Below are 18,993 nucleotides of genomic sequence, written 5' to 3'. Positions count from 1 at the left end.
ATGTATTGAGAGATTTAGAGCTCTCAGACTTATTTTCAGAACTTAGATTTCATAGGACGTTGACTTTTTATCCAAATAGGAAGGGAACCAGAGGCATGAATAATTCAAAATAGGTAAATTAAAACAGTTATGACTTAGAAGTAATGCTTTTTTCTTATTTCATTCCCAAATTAATTTTAAAACAAATAATTAAGCCAACCCTAATTCAAGACCTCTGTTCCCTTCCTGTCCTGTTTTTTACCTCAAGCGAGGAATAAAGGACATTCATCCTACTGTGCAAAAGCATTAGAATTTAGCAGAAATTTTCTCTACATGTTTACTGACTTTCTAATATTTGCCTTTCCTTTTTGTGACTCATGGTTTCTTTGGAACTGGACATAGTTAATTAGTTGTTTTCATTTTGGAGGGCTTTTCTTCTCAAATATATGAAAAGAGGGCAAATAAAAATCAGATCTTAATTGATCAAAGTAAGTGTTGCTTTTAAAGTGTGCAGGTTACTTCTATCCTGTAGCATGTACAATCCATTTTCATGTTTAGGATTATGAGAGCTCCATAGGGAATGCTGTGCCAGTTCTGTCAGCAGTAAGGAGCTACAAAGCAATTATTATATGTTTTTTAAAGTAAAGGCTGTAATTTGATGGGCACTGATTTATTCAATGTGTAGATTTCTGTTTTTCCATATCCCAGTTGAATCATTTTTTTCTTTTTTTATTGTGCTTTAAGTGAAAGTTTACAATACAAGTCAGTTTCTCATGCAGAAACTTATACACACATTGTTATGTGACCCTAGTTGCTCTCTCTGCAATGTGACAGCACACTTGTGTCCACCCTGTATTTCCCCTGTCCATTCAGTCAGCTCCCTTCCCCCTCTGCCTTCTCATCTTGCCTCCAGACAGGAGCTGCCCACTTAGTACCATGTGTCTACTTGAGCTAAGAAGAAGCACATTCCTCACCAGTATCATCTTTTGTCTTATAGTCCAGTCTAATCTTTGAAGAGTTGGCTTGGGGAATGGTTTTAGTTTGGGGGTAATAGGGAGTCCAAGGGCCATGGCTTCTGGGGTCCCTCCAATCTCAGGCCACTAAGTCTGGTCTTTTTACTAGAATTTGAGTTCTGTACCCCACTTCTTCTCCATCAGGGACTCTGTTGTGTTCCCTGTCAGGGCAGTCATTGGTGGTAGCCGGGCACCATCTAGTTCTTCTGGTCTCAGGCTGAGGGAGTCTCTCGTTTATGTGGCCCTTTCCGTCTCTTGGGCTCATATTTTCCATGTGTCTTTGGTGTTCTTCAATCTCCTTTGCTGCGGGTGGGTTGAGACCAACTGATGCATCTTAGATGGCCGCTTGCTGGCTTTTAAGACCCCATATGCCACTCACCCAAAGTGGGATGCAGAACGTTTTCTTAATATCATCTGTTATGCCAGTTGACCTAGATGTCCCCTGAAACCATGGTCCCCAGACTCCTGCCCCTGTTACTCTGTCCCTTGAAATGTTTGGTTGTATTCAGGAAACTTCTAAGCTTTTGGTTTAGTCCAGTTGTGCTGACTTCCCCTGTATTGTGTGTTGTCCTGCCCTTCACCTAAAATAATTCTTGTCTACTATCTAGTTAGTGAATGCCCCTCTCCCTCTCTCCCCACCCTTGTAACCATCAAAGAATGTTTTCTTCTGTGTTTAAATGTTTTCTTGAGTTCTTATAATAGTGGTCTCATACAATATTTGTCCTTTTGCAACTAGTTTCACTCAGCATAATGCCTTCCAGATTCATCCATGTTATGAAATGTTCCACAGATTCATTGTCAATCTTTATCATTGTATAGTATTCCATTGTGTGGATATACTATAATTTGTTTATCCATTCATCCATTGATGGGCACCTAGGTTGTTTCCATCTTTTTGGTATTGTGAAGAGTGCTGCAGTGAACATGGGTGTGCATATATCTATTCATGTGAGGGCTCTTAATTTTCTAGGATATGTTCCAAGTACTAGACCTGGATTGTGTGGTAGTTCTATTTCTAGCATTTTAAGGAAGTGCCAAATCGATTTCCAAAGTGGTTGTACCATCTTACATTCCCACCAGCGGTGCATATGTGTTCCAGTCTCTCCACAACCTCTCCAACCTTTATAATATGTTTTCAGTTGAATCATTTAAGAAAGTTTTGTGGCTCTATATATTTGGAATTATTTTTTTGGCACCCAAATTTGGAATACTCCTTTCTGAGTTGTGATAATTCCAGGGGATTTTTGCATTAAGGGAAAGGCAATTTATTTGCCTAAAATAATGTAGCTATAGTCAGAGATTTACTTGCCATACTTCTGATACATGAACACTATTTCATCTACACTTTGAGAGGAAAGCAGTGGGCAGGAAAGGAGCACACAACACACAATCTAATTACAATAATAAAAATCTGTTTCTCTGGAACCAGTAGGGATGAGTCATTCTAGAAAATCATTTCTAGAGCTTTTATCACTTTAAGCTCTTTAAGGTTTATCACTTTAAGCCTCTCAGGTTTTCTCTTTAAATAAGCATTTTTAATGGAAGTCTTTCCAAATGACAGTGCGTATTTTCTTGACTTTGCTTTTTTCTGAAGTGTACAAGTCAACAAATTTTATTATATTTACAGAGTTGTACAACCATCATGACAGTCTGATTCTGCAATTGCTTTTGCTAATGAGTTTTGATAACTGAGGGTCGTGTGTTTGTCACTTTTGTTGTGCTGTAAAACACTGATTTTCTTTGGGGGGACTGAGGTGTCAAATTCAACCTCCCCTTATGCTGAATGTGAATGATCTTAGACTGCTGCACTGTTATTATTTCTGCCCAAGGGAGCCCTCGTTCTGCTTTTGTACTTTTTGCTTTTGCTTGGCTAGAAATTTGGCCACCAAGCTTGTTAGAATTGTATAGAAAATAGAATGGGAGTGTTATTGCATTAACTTTTTTTTTTTAATAACAGCTTTATTGAGATAATTCACTTACCACACAAATCACCCATTTGAATTGTACAATTCAGTGATTTTTAGTATATTCACAGAGTTGTGCAACCATCACCACAGTCAATTTTAAACATTTTCTTCACCCCAAAAAAGAAATCACGTACCCATTAGCAGTCACTCCCTGTTTTCCCCCCAGGCTTTCTCCAACCCTGTTGGTTGTTGTTAGCTGCCTTTGAGTCAGCCCCCAGTTCATGGGGATCCCGTGCACAAGGGGATCAGACTGCTGTGATCCATAGCCTTTTTATTGCCTGATTTTCCAAAGTAGATCACCAGGCCTTTCTTCCTAGTCTGTCTTAGTCTGGAAGCGCCACTGAGACCTGTTCAGCATCATAGCAACACACGCAAGCCTCCGTTGATAGACAGATAGTGACTGAGTATGAGCATGAGGAGGTGAGGTGCATTGTGCGGGCATCAAACTCAGGTCTCCTGCATGGAAGGTGAGAATTCTGCCACCGAACTACCACTGCCTTTGTCCTTCCAGCCCCGGGCATCCGCTATACTGCATTAACCTTCATTGCATTAACATATTTTTGTGGCTTCTTCAGAATTTTTTCTTACTTTTCTTCTTCTAAGTGGTGCAGTTCCAGATGGGTGAAATACTACCAAAAAGTTAGCCAGCCCCTACTCAAAACTGAGAGCCCTGCTGGCGCAGTGGTTAAGAGCTACGGCTGCTAACCAAAAGGTCAGCAGTTCGAATCCACCAGCTGCTTCTTGGAAACCCTATGGGGCAGTTCTACTCTGCCCTGTAGAGTCGCCATGAGTTGGATTCGACTCAGCAGCAATGGGTTTGGACTCAAAACTCAACATGCTGATTTTGGTGGTATGTTTCCTATGTTTTACCAATAAAATATTTGCATTTGGCTACATTTGAGGGAGAACTAGATCTTGCTCATCTCTGGTTTTCTTTTCAGCAGCAGAATAAATGAAAAAACTTCATAAAGCCTGTCTTTCAAGGTACTAACTTATTTATTCTGTTAGAATAGGTTATTTTCTAACTTACGGAATAGATTACAGCCATTCATGTGTATGTCATTTAGGATAGTGGAGAATTCAGTGGTTACTAAGTAGTGCATACCTATCTGCTGAGCACTGTGCTAATGGTTTTGAGAAATGTTAAGAAAAGGAATGTGACAGATTCTGCTGTAAGACAGATAACATTCTGTCAGGTGCATATGAATTTTATTACCATAGAGTTAAGTGCTAAATGGTACATTACTAAGGATAAGTGCAATTCAGAGAAAGAAGAGCTCATTATAGACTGGAGTAGTTAGAGGAAGGGCTCATGGATGATCTGGGACTGAACCAGATGAAGATTTACTGAGCACATCCCAGATAAGAATATACAGAAACAGCATAGAAATACACATGTGACTTAGGAGAAAAATACGTTTTAAATCTATTTGAATTAGGAGCACCTGGTAGAATGAAACCGCAGATCCTTTGGTTAGCAGCTGTAACTCTTAACCACTATGCCACCAGGGTTTCCAGAGGAAAAGAGGTTATTCAGAATTGGTCTTAAAATTCACTTTCTACTGCTAAATTTTCTTATTTTAGAAATATTTCTAAACAGTAAGTTTGAATATAAAAGTATTCAAGCCAAACTTAGCCTTTATAATCCTTGAGATATTAAATTAGGATGTAATTTCTTAACGTAATCTACTTTAAAATGTTTTTTAGCCGCCTGTCTTGGTTAGATGGCTCTGGATTAGGATTCTCACTGGAATACCCCGCCATTAGTTTACATGCTGTGTCCAGGGACCTAAATGCCTATCCGCGAGAACATCTGTATGTTATGGTGAATGCCAAATTCGGAGGTATGTATTCTATAATTTAACATTGAGTTTTCTTTGGTACAAATTATATTTTAAAAAGCAGTCTTTGAAACTAATCAGTGTAATACGCAACCCATTGACCCACTTTGGATAATGGTTTATTAAACTAAATTTCAGCACAGTAGAATAATATGACTCTTGAAATTCTTATAATGGACATTTGTTTTGTATATCTGCTTTTTATTTTCCATATATTTACACTTAGAATTCTTCAGTTATTATGGATTTGTATTTCTAAGTTTTCTTCTTAAGTTTAACTGTTCATTTCCTCTTTGTAAAGGGATTTATATTTGGCACCCTTAGGGGGTTGGATCAAAATACTTCGTGCTTGCCAGAGTTTAGGATAGAACCTTTCTGTTTTGCTTTGTTACAGCAGTGGTTTTCAACTGAGGATGACTTTGTCCCCCAGGGGACATTTGGAAATGCCATTTTTGACTGTCATGACTGAGGTGGGGTTGAAGACTGGCGTCTAATGGGAGAAGCCAGGGATGCTACTAAACATCCTACGATGCATAGGACAGCCTCCCCCACCCCCCAACAATGAGTTATCTGATGCAAAATGTTAATTGTGCCAAGGTTGAAGAAACCTTGGTTAGAATTCCCCAATTTTTCTGTTGAAGACACCTCAAAGATTCGTAAAAATCTAGTGAAGTTATTGAAGGAGAGAAGGAGCAAGATTAAAAAAAAACATTTTTTTTTCTAGGCTGTCAACCATGGGTTGTATGAATTTCTAATGAGAAACAAAATAGGCATAAAATAAAGGCTTTTGGTATTTGAAGATGCAACTAAAGTTTATGTACTGTATTGTGTTAGTTTAACGTGTTCATCTTTCACAGAAATACATAGTTTTGGGGTCTGAAAGGACGTTTGTCATACTTTTAATCAGTTTCAGCTTTAAAAATAATGGGTTGCTTTTCTTCAAAGTAGTGCACAAGAAACAATTTCATGGGTTTGCTTATTGAGCTATTGCTTGTTCAAATTGGAATTTTAATATGGTTTCATATATAATATGACCATTTTTTAACCACTGTTTTTATGGAGATATAATTCACATACCATGACATTCTCCATTTTAAAGTGTACACTTCAGTGGCTTTTAATACTGACGTATACTTTCGAATCTGTGCTTCCTCTCATGAGACATAGGCGAGCCCTCCTTGGATATGGAGTCCCAGTATGACGTCCTGCTTACAGTTTCCCTTAGGCAGAAGGTAGCTTGAGGAAAGGGGCTCCCATGGGATGTCCAAGGGCAGGAGCCAGAGAAGGAGTCAGTCCCCCACTGGGAGATGCACATATAGGAGTCTGTTATAAGGGGTACCCACTCAAATTCTTTTGTTTTTTAACTTTTATTTTATTTTTAACAATATAAGTCAAGTAATGGTGTAATTTGGCAGTTCTGTAATGATGTAGTCATCCTCCATTTGTGATTTGGCATGGTCATCCTTTTTTGCTAACAATGATTTCGCATAACAACCTGGTCTTTGGAACCTAACCATGTCAACAAGTGAGAAAAGGGTGTATTTCCCTTTTTGTTTTTTTAATTTGTTTTGTGTTTTTGGTGAAAGTTTACACAGGAAATTAGGTTCTCATTTAATAATTTCTATACATATTGTTCAGTAACATTGGTTACATCCTTCACAATCTATCAGCAGTCTCGTTATTTCCATTTTGGTTGTTCTGTTTCCTTTAATATAGCTTCCCTGTCCCCCTTAGCCTTCTCATCTTTGTCTAGGGCAAATGTTAATGATTTGGTTTCATCTAGGTGATTATTTTGAGGCACACAGTACTCACAGGTGATATTATTTATTTTAAGGGCCAATCTGTCATCTGGCTGAAAGGTGACCTCTGGGAGTAGTTTAAAGAATACTCCTTGTGTACTTGGGTAAGATTTTCTACAGAGTATATACTTAGATATAGTATTGCAGGGTAGTAGGATATGCCATCTCCAGAGTGCTTGTAGCAATCTTTACTCCACCAGCAGCATGTGCTAGTTTTCTTTATTGAGCATCTGTTTTTTTTTTTTTTGTCTATAGCCTTCGTTAATTTATCTGTTGGGTCGGTAACTCTTATGGGCCTCATCTGTAAACTGCTGGCGATGAATCACATCATTGGTTTAGAAACTGCTACCGAACTCTTTGTTTTAAGGTGAAACGTAAAAGAAACAGATGTCAATAGAACTATACTTGTTAGGGCCCTGTTTGGGCTTTTCCTCTTTCCACCCTGAGGGGGTTCTGGAATCTCTAGGGCTCAGTGAAGCGTTGCGACTAGACAAGAGAGTCTATCTAGAGCCTCTTTTAGCTTTAAAATTGCCATGTTCTTATAATTGGAAGTAAAAATTGAAAAGCAATATTTAAATATGTTAATACACGTCCTTTAGGAAATACTCTTAGGCTTGCTTTTTTTAAAAAAGGGGTCAAATAAATGGCATCTTTCAAAAGTTATTTTTATTCCTGTTCTAGAAGGACCAAAAGAATCCGTTGGAGATGAAGAGGAAGACAGCGATGATGATATTGAACCCATTGCTGAATTTAGATTTGTGCCTAGTGATAAATCAGCATGTGAGTATTCTATACTATTGGTTTTTTTTCCTTTACGTACCAAGTGTTCTCCCCAGTGGCTCATGCACACACACACCACTTACCTTTACCACCATTACCTTGGTTTTATTGCCTTTTCTTCATTTCAGCTTCTATAATGTCATTGAGGACCTATTAATATCAAAAGTTATGACTGTGGTGAAAATATAGTAAACACGATGTTACCTGGTGTGTTTTGTGAGTGGAGGCCTTCGATTATTTTTATTGACTTGATGCTATATGCTGTGGGTCTCACCAGATGGATGGCAGAGGACTTACAGCAGTCCCAAAGTGGAATATACCAGGGTAGCTGTAGAAAGTGCTGCCAGCTCAGAGCAGCTTGCTTCACCGTGATAGCAACCATCTGACCAGGACACTGACCCTTTTTCTCAGAAAATCCAACCAGCCTTGAAAAGATCTCAATAGTATCTTGAATTGAACTCTTATTATTCTGTAATTTGTCCATTGCCATGAAGTACCTCAAAGATCAATCTTACTTGGAATTTAGTAAGTTTTATAAATACTGTGACCCTAGTGTACCTCTTGTCTATTGAGTTTATTTGCACTGAAGATTATTAAATTTTTATTGTACATTGACCAGAGAAAATATTAGTTACAATTTAATTTCCTTCTCAGTGGAAGCAATGTTCACTGCAATGTGTGAATGCCAGGCTTTGCACCCAGATCCTGAGGATGAAGATTCCGATGATTACGAAGGAGAAGAGTATGATGTGGAAGCACATGGTTAGTAAAATGGATTTCTTAAGGGTTTTTTGTTTTTCAAGTGTTTTATTTTAAGCATCCATTTGTACTAGGGAGAGGGGATTATAGTTCTTTATATCCTTATGAAACACTGAAAATAGTATGTTTATTTTGTCTAAGCTTTTTGGAACAAACAAATTGGTAACATTTATGGGCTTTCTAAGCTTGAGAGTTAAAAAATTATTAGGGAGAGAATATGGATAGAGACAAGTAGAAGGAAAGAAAATGGTAAATAGGAAAGTGGGCTGTCAGGAGAGCCTTCTAAGTTGAGGCAGCTGCTACCAGAGAACAAGCCCTCTCTCTCCATTCCTTGAGAACCTGTATCATCTACATCTCTAGCATATTCTTTCAAACGGCTCACTGCTCAGGTCGTTTCTTTTTCCCAGAACCATACTTGATTTACTCTAAGAATATTTCCCCATGCCTCCCCAGACGAGAATACAGTCACCAGCCTGGGACACTCTTCTAGCTTGAGATACCTGCTGTTCTCTTTGCTCTTCCCCACTGGTCTTATGCACACCGGTCTGGGTCTCCTAAGTCCTTTCCTCTATATGTATCCACTTACTAGCCTGAGACAAACTCACTTCTAGACCCCTCCTTCACATATCTAAATATATCCCTATCTTTGCTTAGATTTTTGAGTGATTTTTTTTTTTTAATCCTTTTTGTGTTTTCCAGAATTTGTGATTTTCCTAAAAGGAACATGTATTTTAATGAGGAAAAATATCCTTCAATACAAATTAAAATTCCCACCTTGGTGTAATGTGGGACTCCCTGACCTCAGGAACATCCTCCTTTCCTTCTCATCCCTGGACATGTGATTCTGTGGGAATCGCTGTTTACTGGCCCTTTATCTCGTGGAGTCCCTTCTCACCCTGGAGGATAGGGACATTTTCTTTGCATCTCTGTCTCCAACAGACGGCCTGTATGTGTATTAAATGAATGTTGAAAAATATTATCACGGAAGCCTGTTTTCACTGTACATGGTACTCAGCAAATGTATTATCGATTGTCCTTTTTTTTTTTCCTCTAATTGTTCTGTAATAGCTTAAAAAGTTTTTGTTTATTTAGAACAAGGGCAGGGGGACATCCCTACATTTTATACCTATGAAGAAGGATTATCCCATTTAACAGCAGAAGGCCAAGCCACACTGGAGAGATTAGAAGGAATGCTTTCTCAGTCTGTGAGCAGCCAGTATAACATGGCTGGGGTCCGGACAGAAGACTCAATAAGAGATTTTGAAGGTGAGTGTTCTCCTTTCTTTTCATTTGGGAACACTCAGGTGGGCTCTTGGCACTTGGACAACAAGGGAAGTTATGGAGAGACGTGTAGGTTCTTTTGGAAACTACAGCAGAGAAATCTCAGAATTTATACTTTATAGTATAGAAAGGAAATACAGAAATACATAGAATGGGAGTTCCTATGTAGTTATCTTTAGCGACTTTTTTTTCTAACTACAAACCTGATGTATATTTATAAAACGTACACGGGGAAAGAAGAAAAAAATCAAGTATGATTCTACCCAAGAGATATCTTCTACTATTAATTTTCTGTTGTGTATTCTTCCAGTCTTTTATCTTTTTGCTTATGTGTGTACATATATTGCTGTGATTTTTATTAAAAAATTAATATCTACATGATTATACTCAAAACTAGGATAATCAACTGTTTAAAGGGCTAGGCAGAAGATAGCATTCAGGAAACTTGGATTATTTTCTCGTGACCAACTTACAGACCTTGAACAAGTGGCTTTAAATGTTTGTTTCAATTTTCTTATGTTTATAGCTTTGTTTGTAAATATTTTTCATTTCAGCCTGGCTCCCTTTTCTAAATATCCTAGTTTAATTAGAACTTCAAAGTATTCTTTTGACTCAGCCTTCACCATTTATTCCCCTGTTCAGTCCAATACTGAGTTCATGGGTTTTTTTCTTTGAAATGACTTTCGTATCTCCTTTTGTTACTACTGATAAACTCCTAACCTAGACCCTTTTTTTACTCTTACTGGATTTTACAATGCCTTTATTTCTCACCTTGATTATTCCCTCCTCCAGCTTACTGTACCATACTAATCTTCTGAGAACATTCTTTGATATCACCCCCTATAAGGATGTCTGCTGAGTGATTTCTTGATGCCCACCTTATAAAATTCACTCTTCACTCTGAAGAGACAGTCCTGTCTTTGCCCCAGGTGTCTCCAGTCTACTGCCTGCTATTACCAATAAAGCACTTACTAGTTGCTGTGTAGTTGATTCCGACTCTCGGCAATACCACGTGTGCAGAGTAGAACTGCTCCATAGGGTTTTAAGGCTGTGACCTTTTGGAAGCAGATCACCAGCCCTGTCTTCTGAGGCACCCCTGGTTGAGCTCAAACTGCCAATCTTTTTGGCTAGTGGTCAAGTGCTTAACTGTTTGTGTTACCCAGGGACTCCTTAATAAAACACTTAGATAACACTTGTTATGTGCCAGACCCTGATTTAAGCACATTACACCTATTTACTCATTTAGTCCTTGTAAGAACCCTATGTGGTAGATGCTGTTAAGATCTACATTTTACAGATGAGAAAACTGAGGCACAGAGAGATTAAGAAGTTTTTTGAGGTCACACAGTTAATAAATGGTGAGAGGATTAAATTAGTTAATATGTATATAATATACCAGGCACTGTTAAATAAGTAGTTCTTCCATCTTATGTGTATTACTCATTCTTTACTTATCGACGTGGTTAGGTTCCAAAGACCAGGTGATTATGCAAAAATTGGCATTAGCGAAAATGGAGGATTTTTTTTCCTGTTTTCAGACAGTCTATTTGTCCAATTTCTTTTACTTAGAAAATACGATCGTAGAAATAATAACAGCTAAAATTTACCAATGTACTCATCACTGTGATGAGTCCGGTTATGGATTATTTCTCTGCAGAGAATAAGGCTTGGAGGAAACAAAGCTGGATAAAGCTGGGCTGTGTGTCCGGAGGGCCCATGGCTTAACCCCTTCACCTTCCTTCTGTGCTGGTTCAGAACTTCCCTTGCGGAGCCACCTCCAGGGCTCCACTCCCATGCCTACAAGCCCTGAGTTCCAGAGCCTACTCTGCCCTCCGGGCCTGGCGAGTCACTGAGGCTTGGGGCTTCCTGTGAGTGTACTGGGAGCCTGGCCCCACTAAGGTGGAGGCTTCAGGCTCAGTTTGGCTCACTTTGGGTGTTATTAAACTCACACATTTCTTCCAGACAACCTCTCCAGTGCCTCTTTCTTTCCTCCCTTCCCATCCCACAGCAATTTTGAGCTGCAGGGCCTCAGGCCACATAGAAGCTGGGAACCCAGAATGGGCTCCTGCTGGCTCAGTGCTGTGTCCGCCTGGAGGCCATAGCCACAGAGGAGGCTGGTTCTGCGCAGCAGCTGGACACCACGCCTGCCAGCAGGAGGAAGCAGAGGGCATGGTGCATTGCGACCCAGCTTCTGCTATTGTCATAAATGGGAAATGTTGGATAAGTAGATAGTTGATAAGTGAGAAGTAGGTGTATTTCACTTTCTCACATAATGCTGCAATCAATTTTTTTTTTTTTTACATTTTAGGTGAAAGTTCACGCAGCAAATTAGGTTCCCATTTAACAATTTTTATACAGATTATTCCATGACATTGAGTATAATTTTCACAGTGTATCAACATTGTCATTATTTCCCTTCTGTTGGATCTGTTTCCATTGATCTAGCTTTCCTTCCCCTCCTTGCCTTCTTGTCTTTGCTTTTGGGTAAATGTTGACCGTTTGGTCTCGTATAGTTGACTGTTTAAGGGGAACACATTACTCACGGGTGGTATAAGCCAGTCTGTTATTTGGGTGAAAGGTGACCTCTAGGAGTAGTTTCAGGTCCAAGTTTAAAGGGTACCTTAAGGCAATAGTCTCAGGGTTCTTCTAGTCTCTGTTGGTCTACTAGGAATTTGAATTTTGTTCTGTGTTTTCCTCTTATTCTGCCCAGAACCATCTATTGTGTCAGAACAGTCAGTAATGGTATCTAGTTCTGGTCTCAGGTTAGAAGAGGCTGTGGTTCATGTGAGCTATAGTCCTGTGGACTGGTTTCTTCTTTGAGTCTTCGGTTTCCTTCATGCTCTTTTGCTTCAGATGAATATACAGACTAATAGTTGTATCTTAGATGGTCATGCAGTCAATATCTTGTGCATGTAGCATGTTGACCTGGGGGTCCTAAAGTTCTGGGAGATTTTAATTTGAAGAAGCTTGAGCTTTGGATCACATTGTTATTCTTATGTTTATCTGCCGTTTTAAGTCCTGGCTAGTGAGCCTCTAACATAAGCTTTAGGGTAAGACAAGCACAGATAATTTCTAGTGCCCTGCCAAAATCTGAAAGAATTCAAGATGTTACCTTTTTTATTATGGTGATAGACTAGGGATTGCTGTGTCTTTCATGACAGAAGGTTTTTGTTTGTTTTTAATTGTAAAATTCCTTTAAGTATGCTTTATGGCAAACAATTTTAACGTCGCAAGCACTTTTTGTGTTATGTATCTTACACCCTGTAAACTTCTTCCTAGTGAGATTTTATTTATAAGCTTCATTAGAACATTGGGAATTGCCTGTATATAAAACCTTCAGCTCATGCCATCCCTCATCCTCTGAAATCCTGAGTAACCACATCATTCTTTTTGCCATTTAAACACATGCTGTCTACTAATGGCATTTTAGTGCTTCATGTGCATATTTGTGTAAGGGGTATTTATTGAGTTCCTGTGCCAGGTACAGAGAATACAGCATTGCTCAAGAGATGAGGTTACTATCTTCATATCGTTGACATTCTAGTGGAAAGAAAGATAAGTTAATTAGGCAATTAAAACAGTATTGAGTGAGATACAGAGGAAGCTTAAAAAGCTGTGGAATCTTAAACATGGGGCTCTTCACCCAATCTGGATACTCAGGGAAAGCTTCCTAGAGTAAGTGACATCTAAGCCAAGATCTGAAAGATGAACAGGAGTGACCCAGGTAAAGGGGGGTTGCACACAGGTTGTGGGGAGAGGCAAGCAAAGGGATCAGCCATGTGCAAAGGTTCCAGAGACCATTTGGCTTTGGGGAATTGAAAGTAGTTCAATATGGCTGGAACTTTGAGTGTGAAGGGTGGGTATTACAGCAACAGGTGAAGTTGGAGTTGTGAGCTGGGGCCAGATCTGAAAGGAACTTGAAAGCTGTGTTAAAGAATTCGAACTTTATCCCTAGGTCACTGGGAAGCCATTGAAGAATTTTAGTTTGATTAGTGTTTTAGAGATGACTCTGGCTGCAGTATAGAAAAATAATTGGAGGGGGAAAATACTGAAATAGGAGGGATGAAGAGAAACCCTGTGTAGTGACTTGTGTGTTAAATTAGATGATAAATGATGGCTTGAATTAGGTAGCAGCAGTGAAGATGAAAAGACTTGACATTGAAGATGTTTTGAAGATAGAAAAAACAGAAATTAGAGACATGGTGGGAGTTTGTGGTTTGGGCACATGAGTGGTACTCTTTACCAAGGTGGGAACTGTTTGGAAAGAGAAGCAGGTTTTATGTGGAAGGATAATGAGTTCATTTTAGACACCATGTGTTCCATTTGCATGCCCTGCTTGATGTCCAGGGGATAGGGTGCCAAGGGGCTGGGGGCAGAAGCCAGTTTGTAGTGAGTTGGAGAGGGGATGAATGGGAGGTAAGGAAATAGAGCAGCTGTAGACAACTCTTTCTAAAGGGCTTTTTTCTTTCTTGGCCCCTTCTACCCTTGCCTCCACTTTTTTTTATGAGATGAGAAAAACAGGAGGTAGTAAGAACTTTACTCTGTTGATTTTGTCTTATGAATTTTGTCTGGTTTTGTCTTTTGAAATATGCTGTAAGCTGTTTGAGGATAGGACATCATACCTTAAATGTTCTCACAATAAATACTTCGAACAGTTCTGTGAAGAATGAACACTTGATGTGTACTGCATTTGAAATCTACCTAGCATTGTTTTAGTGTCGGGATTGAGAATTTACAAAGGAAATGTATAGGCTAATTTTAACTAGCTTAAATCCCGCGTTTTCCTTGATATTTTAATTTTTAAAGAAAAAAAAAAAGCAACTCTTACCACCAGAGGGCACTAGCTTTCTTCTGATTGAAATATAAGTTGAATCTTTACTTATCCAGTTCGTTTTTTCTTCAGATGGAATGGAGGTAGATACTACACCAACAGTTGCTGGGCAGTTTGAGGATGCAGATGTTGATCACTGAAAATGACTTTAAGGTGAGCGGTTTATATTCTTGTCAGTAGACCATGAAAATCATGTGAAATAATTTTTATTTTCATAATTCAAGAGGGCTCTGTGTAGTTAGCAATTTGGAAAAATGTTATCCATTTCTTAAATTGAAAATTATGAATTTTTTTTTTTTTTTTCAATTTAAATTACTATCCAGTTTGACTTTTTCTAAACTTCCTTAAAAATGAATGTCTGCAAGCATGGTGGTGTTCAGGTTAGTTTAACATGTACTGAGCACCTACCACGTGCCATGCATTATGCTAGGCACTGATAGTACATAGAAGAATAAGACATAGGCCTGTCTTCTTGGGTGGGTCAGTGAACTTAGGAGAGTGGTATGAGCCCTTTGTTCAGAAATAGACTTACCTGGTTGGCTTGGGTGGGAGCAACAGAGCCTGAGGTCATTCCTGGCCCGCTCTTGAATCACCTGAGTTCATCAGAAAACACAAAGCCGAGATTTGCTGCAACTCGCTGCTTTTCAATTTACAGACAAAGTTGAGGTAATTTCAAACTGAGTTTAAGCCTTTAATCATAATCTTGTATTGGTTTCTCTTCTCCTGAAAATAATGGGGACAAAGGTCCTGGTCACTTTAGTGTGCAAGGATGATTTACACATCACTTCCCGAGGTATTTCCTGCTGAGTGCTTAACCATTATACTACCAGGGCTCCTTATGAGAATGTGTTGTTAGGTGCCATCGAGTCAGTTCTGAATTATAGTGACCCCATGTACAACAGAACAAAACACTGCCTAGTCCTGTGCCATCCTCACAATCGTTGCTACGCTTGAGCCCATTGTTGCAGCCACTGTGTCAGTCCATCTTATTGAGGGTCGTCCTCTGTTTTGCTGACCCACTACTTTAACAAGCATGATGTCCTTTTCCAGGGACGTCCCTTCTGATAACATGTCCAAGTGTGTGAGACAGAGTGTTGCCATCTTTGCTTCTAATGAGCATTCTGGCTATACAGTTTATGAAGGAAGTGCTACTAGCATTATTATGATTACGATAATGTGTAGAGGAGAGAAAACTGGCAGTGAGCTCTTACATGGAACAAGAAAAGCAGGCAGGAAATACCTTTGAACCCCCAGACCTCTGCTGGAGAAAGACCTGATAATCTGCTCCTGTAAAGATTACAGCCAAGAAAATCCTAAGGGGCAGGTCTACTCTGTCACATGGGGTTGCTATGATTTGGAATTGACTCCATGGCACAGGCCGCCACCATGAAGACATCCTCATAAGCTTTGCCTGAAGTTTGTCCCTGACTACTTATTAGCTACTTCATTAGTCTTAGAAACATATTGTTCTTTGCCAGCTTGAGAATCTCAGTTGTCTGTTAAATAATAACAAGGTCATGAAGCTAGTTCATATCATACAGAGATAGGACTAATAATCCTAGTAGTAGTTCCTTTATAAACTGTAAGGTTTTTACACTGTTAAATTGTTTTCCTATCTCCCCCCCACAGTATCTTCCTACCTCTGACCTTACAGGATTATCTTCTTGAATGCTGGCAGTGTGTTCTTTGAGATGCCACTTATATACAGATCTTTTTTATTAAAGCATATAGTGGTAGCATGTTAAGATTTACGTATTTTGGCTTGACTCTTCCACCATTGTCAGTCACCCAGTTAGGTTGTGAGATCCCTCCTTGTTCCCTGCCGTGAGAAATATTTCAAAATCCCTCTTTCCTGTTCTGGGACAGTTTTTAGTTGAGAACCTTAAGCACTCATTGGCATAGCCTCTAGTTATGTTTTAATTCCTGTACCCATGTTCCATTTTATATCAGTTAGAAGCCAGTCTTTCTCTTTAACTCTTAGTTACCTTCCACATTATTGCGGTTGTGAATGTAACATTGCTTCGTATACTAACCGTGAATTAAGATATTGGATTTTTGCTTTCCTCTCAGGTGATGCCAGTGGAACTATCAGAAAATAACCTCTTAGAGTTCTGTGATTTGTGTATGTTTCACTAAATATTTAATTTTTATTTCTACAACATTTACTTTTGTCATTGTTAACCAGACCTTCTAAAACCAGCAGTGTCTCTTCTGCGGTGGCTAAATATCATGTGTTCATATCACTGGAACTTTCTTAACTTTAATTTTCAGTTCTCACAGTTCCATATATCAAATGGTAAATCTTCTGGTACCAACTTAAGTTTTCTTTTCTTGTTCCTCATCACTTTCTTCATAACATATTGGTTTATCCAGTTCAGTAGTTCTTGTTTTAGTAACTTTTATTAACACTGTAAAACAGATTTTTGGACTTCATGGCTTTATTCTTGAAAAGTAGAACACCAATCACCGTACTAATAAGAGTTAAGAGAAACTCATTTGGTGTGTCATTAATGGTTACACAAATAGGATGTTACTGTAATTCCCTGGTGAGAATTCTTAGGATACTTTGTAATGGTGAAATAACCCTATAAAATAGTTATAAACTTTCTAATGAGCTGATGGTTGGTTTTCTATTAATTTTATGCTAGAGCTCAGAGACAGAGATTTTATTCATTAAGTTTATGCATGTTCTTCATCTGAATAATTGACCTGAATTCCAAACAATGTCTGAAGGTTTTTGATCATTTAAAATTTTATTTGCCTTTAAGGAATGAATAAAATTAGAGTGTCTATTCAGCCATTAAAAATTTCAAGATAATGAGACTATTATATTAACCAAGAAGGACCTCTCAATATGTGAGATGGGGTAAAGGGAAAGGCACATGAATGGTGGAATTGCAGCTCTTCCTCTGTACTGACTCTGCCTTTGGACAAGGCATATAACCCCTCTGATTCTCAGTTTCCTCATCTGTAGAACAGAGATAATAATAACTGCCTTGCAGGATTGTTGCAAAGAATGAGACATATAATATCTTGGCGCAAACGGGTTAAGCACTCAACTACTAGCTGAAAGGTTGGTGGTTCGAGCCCACCCAGAGGTGCCTCAGAAGACAGGCCTGGTGGTCTGCTTCTGAGAAGTCACAGCCTTGAAAACCCTGTGGAGCAGTGCTACTCTGCACACCTGGGGTTGCCGTGACTCAACAGCAACTAACAACAAAGTGCCCTGACACTCATAGTAGGCATTCAGTAAATAATAGCTATTGTTATTATAAATGTTGTAACCCTTTTGTTTTTCAGATTCTACCCATTACTGTAGGAGAGAACTTGGTGCCTCTTACGCTGTGGAGTTGGGGTTGATGGAAATCTTTTTTCTTCTCCAAAACTCATCTGAACCAGCTCTTTCTTGGGACAGACTATACTGTGACAGCAAGTTGTCACCAGCAGGAGAAACTTGTGACCTTTATTAACAAAGGTGAATTAACTTAACCAAGAGGGTATTTGTAGTTTATTGTTGGCCCCAAAACTTTCTGTATCTAGGTACCCTCTGAGTAGGCCTATAATTTCTACCTTCACCGTATGCATCTTCTGTAATCTAGCAGGCCTCCGTTGGTGAAAATGTACAGGAGCTTGGAGGTGGAAGTAGACTGGATGGGGAAGGAGAGACAGAGATCTCAGAGAAGTCCTGGCCTCTTTGTTCATGTTCCACAGAGGCAAAGATCTTTTACTAATTTGGGGGCCAGATTAATTCAGGCATCTCTAGTTACTCTCTTTGGAAACATCCCAGCCACACATGCCACCACTAACACAGGTCTTGGACTTCTGACTAGCTTTTGCTCTTTCACCGTGTTTATTTTAGCCTGCAGAATTCCAGTCTGTTCTGTTATAATCTGTTCGGTTATATCCTTCAGTCTCCAACCTCTTAGGTCAGTTTCTGTAACAGAACAAGTGAAAACTGGGATGATGTTCTCAACGTACTTCCAATGAGAATTGTTTTGTCTTTGTAATAGCTTAACAAATAAATCTAGGTTTTCTATATGACTGTGCTTTCATTTTTGACTAAAACCATTAATTAGAAATGTTTTTTAGAAAATTAATGCTGGCAAAAAATGAGAATTTTATTCTTAGTTTTGTCCACTTTTGTGAGGTCTTATACAAGAATGTGAACATGAAATGAGTTATAAATGTAGTCAGACCTTCTGGCAAGTGTTTAGTAGGGTAAAGATTTAACATATTTCAAGAGATTTCTGCTTCTTCCACTTGGGTCAGGATTGATTTCTTATACTTATCGATTCTAAGTTTATTACTTATTCTACTGCATGGTATTCAATGTAAAAATTTCAGTGGACAGCACAGAAAGTTCCCAAATTTCTCTGCAGCCAACCTGAGTAGCACCCAAACTTGTAGAAGTTTATCTGTTCAGCAGGCAGCCAGAATATTCTCCATAGGCTGATCTTAGAAGTTCCATTTGAGTTCCTTTTAAAATGCCATGCTTACAAATTTGCCATTGTGACTTTGAGTGAGGCAAGAAGTGCTCTGATAACACACCAACAAAATGTCCGGGAGACTGTTTCCTGGAATTGCTGTGGTCACCTTGGTATGTTGGATATGCAGTAGACTTAGTAGGCAGGAGACGAAGCATTGAGTTCTGGCTTGGCAGATAAGATATTTAACCTCTCTGGGCCTACTTCCTTATCTGTAAATTGAGGGGAACTGGACTCTATGACTTTTAAAAATCCAGCTGTA

General features: G+C 38.9%; 1 protein-coding gene across 3 annotated transcripts in view; it reads left to right on the top strand.

Moving 5' to 3' along the window:
• The window catches only part of CLNS1A (chloride nucleotide-sensitive channel 1A), a 30,642-nt gene extending 12,357 nt beyond the window's left edge, over positions 1-18,285 (top strand). The window contains exons 1-7 of one of the 3 annotated variants that reach the window (XM_064288744.1): positions 3,755-3,943; positions 4,667-4,803; positions 7,281-7,379; positions 8,034-8,141; positions 9,231-9,404; positions 14,323-14,403; positions 17,548-18,285. In XM_064288744.1, the coding sequence (XP_064144814.1) occupies positions 3,912-3,943; positions 4,667-4,803; positions 7,281-7,379; positions 8,034-8,141; positions 9,231-9,404; positions 14,323-14,390 (618 nt within the window). In that variant the 5' untranslated portion in view covers positions 3,755-3,911 and the 3' untranslated portion in view covers positions 14,391-14,403; positions 17,548-18,285. Of the gene's footprint in view, positions 1-3,754; positions 3,944-4,666; positions 4,804-7,280; positions 7,380-8,033; positions 8,142-8,837; positions 9,166-9,230; positions 9,405-14,322; positions 14,404-17,547 lie in introns of those variants that run through there. The other 2 variants (XM_003418546.4, XM_064288742.1) reach the window with 2 other exon arrangements.
• The last annotated feature ends 708 nt before the right edge of the window (positions 18,286-18,993 follow it).

This window comes from Loxodonta africana, chromosome 7, assembly GCF_030014295.1.
Source record: "Loxodonta africana isolate mLoxAfr1 chromosome 7, mLoxAfr1.hap2, whole genome shotgun sequence".
NCBI classification, from domain to species: Eukaryota; Metazoa; Chordata; class Mammalia; order Proboscidea; family Elephantidae; genus Loxodonta; species Loxodonta africana.
The sequence above is the reverse complement of the archived record's forward strand: the minus strand, read 5'-3'. Positions and strand labels throughout refer to the sequence as shown.